The sequence below is a fragment of the Cariama cristata genome, unplaced genomic scaffold (genome assembly GCF_000690535.1).
Source record: "Cariama cristata isolate BGI_N322 unplaced genomic scaffold, ASM69053v1 scaffold429, whole genome shotgun sequence".
NCBI lineage: Eukaryota > Metazoa > Chordata > Aves > Cariamiformes > Cariamidae > Cariama > Cariama cristata.
In genome coordinates, this window is record NW_009633799.1 from 137,112 (window position 1) to 141,478 (window position 4,367).

The window sequence follows — 4,367 nt, forward strand, 5'->3', positions numbered from 1 at the left end:
TTTCAGTTTGGTAGCACTGAGTTGTTTTTTTACGTCCTAACTGATTGTAATGACAGCTAAATGTCAGCTTCATTTATATCTTAGCTCAGAATATAAACAGAAAAATACACAAAAAGGAAAATGTTTTGTTACACACTCTGTGAATTATTTTTGCTGTGTACCTTATGGCAAACAGTTTTGATTCTGCATGTGACTTACAGTCCAAAAGCCATACCGATACATTTTTCTGATTAAATTATTTTCAGTTCTTTGCATCTAGTGCAGAGAAAACACTGCTATTAAAATAAATGGATACCAAAAAAAAATTGGAACTTTGTTGCAACATAATTCTATCAAGAAAAAACCCACAATATTTTTATATAACATTTTGGATATATTTTATGTCAAAACATGATCACCAGTCAAACTAGTGGCATCTAAACCCAATACATTATTGTGACTTCTAAAATAAAAAATCAGAACAAAACTAAATTTATTATAGCTCTGCCTTCATTAAACACCATGTGTTGGTGATTTAAACACAACAAAACTCTAGTATTCTTCAAAAGTGTCTACTAAATATAATAAAAAGAATAAGAGAACAATTAACATTTAGTCTGTTACATTAAAAAACTGGATGTACGTATTTCTATTGCCTGTTAGCTTTACCTAAGCCTTTCCAACTACTACAAAAATAAACAGAAAAAAAGAAAACTCATTGTTCAAAGTCAAAAACATTCAAATCAGTTGATACAACATTACAGTACAGTCAACTAAGATCATCCAGGGTCTCCTCCTCTCAGCGTACGAGTCCTTAGACCAGTGTTACAAACCTAGTTCAATGCAGTTTCAAAACTGTATGTTAGCTTTGCAAGGTTCTGTACTCTACTGATGGCTTCAGAAGAATGGGGTTGTGCTACTTTTGACTCACAGGGTAACCCCAGCCTCTCATTAATTTTATTCAGCACTGTAGTTAGAACAGCATTAGGTTTAGCACAATAACTAAAAAAAGGAAAAAGGAAAAAAAAAAATCGGAAGCTAGGTGAAGCTGCCATTTGTGTCAAACAATTGCGATACGCTATACTAAAAAATTCTGAAATATCCACCTGTCCTCACCGCTCTGCCACAAACTAGCAAAGTCAAAAATAGAAAAGTCTTCAACTTCTCGTTTTTGCAGAATAAAGCAAAAAAGTCTTTGTGCTCCTTACTACCAGAAGCAAAATATCCTCTGAGTTACCACATGTAATAGCTTCTGGATGTGTCGACTTGGGTTGGCTTGGTCTCTGCAGAGCCATCCTTGTCTTTTTCACTGTCACCTTCCCAGAGATTAATAAGTGGAGGGTAGAGCTCATTCAGTGGGATTGAAGAGGTCTTTTGCATATATTTTTTCAATGAGTGGTGGTAGTTTTTTCTCTTAAATCTTTTTGCAATATAAACAGAAACGGAGGCGAGGCTAATGACGGCAAACATGGATCCCATTACTGCTGCGAGGGCAGTGCTGGTTTCTTGGTCTGAAATATCTAGCGCAAAAGCTGCGTTTTTTGTCGTAACGTTAACGCAGGACTTCTGTGTTTGCTGATGGATATTTGACACAGTTAGACACACTTCATAATCTGTAGATGGTTGTAAATGCGTGAGGTTATATTCATGGACATCAACCGGGACCCTAGCAGTGTACGTAATGTGAGGGTTGTCAATCTTCATAGTGGCCGATGACCATTTTAAATTGGAGGTCATGACGTTGGAATTAACTTTCCAAGAAACCAAGATTGAATGCGATTCGGCTTGCTTAACGTAGATTTTCAGAACCTGGGTACCATCCAAAAGCGTTCCGTTCACCCGGATAGTAGCGACCCTCGTGTCAGCCCCTTCTATGTTTTGCGCAACACAGGTGTATCTCCCGGAGTCTTCAACCTGGATGTTAGAGATTTCCAAGGTGCCTTCGCTACTCAGCTTGTATTTGTCAGAGAGACTTTCGACAGTTACTTTATTGCCGAGAGGAGTGACCCAGTAAATTTCTGGCTCGGGTTCTGCCATGGCCCGACAGTCCAAAAACACTGTCATGCCAACGTCCAAGTTTAAGTGATTTGGAAAGGTCTCACGAGAGATCATTGGAAGACATTGTTCGTTGGAATCCTGTATTAACACTTCCTTCACCTGCTGTCCTCTGTATTCTGGAGGCATAGCGCAAAACATGGATAGAGGTTCCATGAAACGGATGTTGGTTTTGTTCGAGTTGATCCAGTGAATGACACAGTCACACCTGAGCGGGTTACTGTGGATACTGATCTCACGCAGGTTTGGAAGGGATTCCACTGTCTTTTGGTAGACTGCATTCAAGGCGTTGTTGTTCAGCATCAAGCTCTCCAGGGCAGGGACGTTGCGAAATGCCAAACGATGTATGTAAGACAGCTTTGGATTGTTGGTGGCTTCAAGCTTTGTAAGTTCAGGCAGGTTGTCTAGCGCATACCTATCAACAGAAACAAGTTCTCCCATATTATTGATTCCAAGCTCTTTCAATCTGAGCATGTTTTTAAAATCACCTTCTTGAATTTTATGAATCGGATTTTTGTTGAGATCCAGGAATTTTAAATTTGGAACTTTCTCAAGTGCAAGCTGAGGAACTTTTACCAATTTGTTGTCATAGAAGGAAAGACTTTCAAGACTATCCAAGCCTACCAAGGCATTGCCAGGAATGTCTGTGAGATACATACCTGCCAAAACTAGACTCCTTAAATTGGAGAGTGGTTTGAAATTCATATCTAGTATTCCGATCACTGGATTTTCTCCAATCATGAGAATCTCTAAGTTAGGAGTAGAATCAAACCAACGGCTGTCAATAACCTTTAATTTATTGGAGTTGAGATGTAATCTCAAAAGATTCTTCAGGCCAGAGAATGCATTTGCAGAAATGCTACTGATCTGGTTGTGATTTATGTATAGCTCCTGAAGATTGCAAAGGTCTTGCAAGCAGTAGTCAGTCATCTCCGTTATCTGGTTTTCCTCCAGGTGCAAAGTAGTAAGTTGAGTGAGATTTGAGAGCCCCACGTCTTTGATACTTGTGAAGTTATTTTGTGAAAAATCCAATTCTGTTAAATTAAACAGCTGCTGGAGTTCATCTGTGGTCTTTGCAATGTTGTTGCTCTGCAACAGAAGGACTTGAGTGTCACTGGAAAGATTGCTGGGGATTTTTGTTAATCGAAGGTCGTTGCAGTCAACTGTCGTGGCTTCCCTGTACGTTGACTGTGGCGTAAACCACGGCCTGATTTCACATACACAAAGCTGTGGACATTCATTACTCTGTATGGAAGACTCAGTTAATGAATTCATTAACAATTCTAGCACCAACTGGCAAACAGTTAAAACAACTCTAGCCTTCGCCATGCTGGTCAGATAGTTCAGCTCCCCAGCCCCTTAAAATAACAACAGGTTGAGAGGGTGATTTATCAGGCAGAGAATGTAACGCTTAAAGTTTAAGGTGAAAGGCTTGGACATCCAGAAGGTGAAAGATGATTTTCTGAGTTTAGAGAAGATAAGAAATGGTCTGAAAACTCTCAGCTGCTCCTCTTGTGTTCCAGAATCTTCTGCAAATCGGCGTCTGAAGATGTTCCTGAAAACAGATTAGGGTATATGTTATGCTCACCTCATATACAGTTCATATATTGTTTAATTTCTTCATCCTTTAAATAAAAATAGCTGAAAACAATCATTATTTTAACATTCATCTCTCTTACGAAAATCCTGATGTGGTATGGTTAAGTTATGTGGGGTTTGGAACTCCCTTCTACTTGGGATTTACATGAGAAAACTCTCTGATAGGTCCCAAGTGAGTGACTGTACCAATGTACACCATCATCTGAAAATCAAACTTTTGGATACCTTTCAGTTTTACTCTGCGGTATTTGTTTGAACGGCTTGAGAAAAGCTAAAGACTGAGGATATACTTGCGAGCGCAGCTAGGTCTCAAACAAGTGTTGAGAGCATCATCCCGATGGGAGTCAGGGTGCCAGAGCTGTCCCCAAGGCTTGGATTTCAGGTGTGTGGCATTAAGGCTCAGGAAGATGTTGGTATCTAAGTTTCAAGCTAAATGCATATGAACTTTGCCAAAATTCATCCCAGTTAATCAAATCAGTTCCAGATAACAGTTTAGGTTTAATCCAGCTAAGCACCAAACAATGACAGCAAATTTGATTAAATGAATGTACTGTCCTTATTTTAGCTGTTTGTACTGCATTGTGCATCGTATGTGAATTGTTTACCACAATTCCAAATTCCTGTGTAAACCACACAATTTATCTTTTTGTAGCCTGAAGTTATTCTTGCAAGAGTATGTTTAAATTAACCCAACAGTGTCCAGCGTACCTCAGAAAATCTGTCGTGTCAGGGGT

The 4,367-nt window shown here is 39.2% G+C and overlaps 1 protein-coding gene across 1 annotated transcript; it reads right to left on the reverse strand.

Annotated features, from left to right (window-relative positions):
• Positions 1-503: 503 nt before the first annotated feature.
• On the reverse strand, positions 504-3,583 carry LRRN1 (leucine rich repeat neuronal 1). The gene has a single exon (XM_009706870.1). The coding sequence runs from the start codon at positions 3,361-3,363 to the stop codon at positions 1,213-1,215; it is 2,151 nt and encodes a 716-aa protein (XP_009705172.1). The 5' UTR covers positions 3,364-3,583; the 3' UTR covers positions 504-1,212.
• Between the last annotated feature and the right edge of the window lie 784 nt (positions 3,584-4,367).

Excerpts from the sequence above, each read along its gene's own strand:
- LRRN1 (XM_009706870.1), bottom strand. The coding sequence starts at position 3,363 with ATGGCGAAGGCTAGAGTTGTTTTAACTGTTTGCCAGTTGGTGCTAGAA.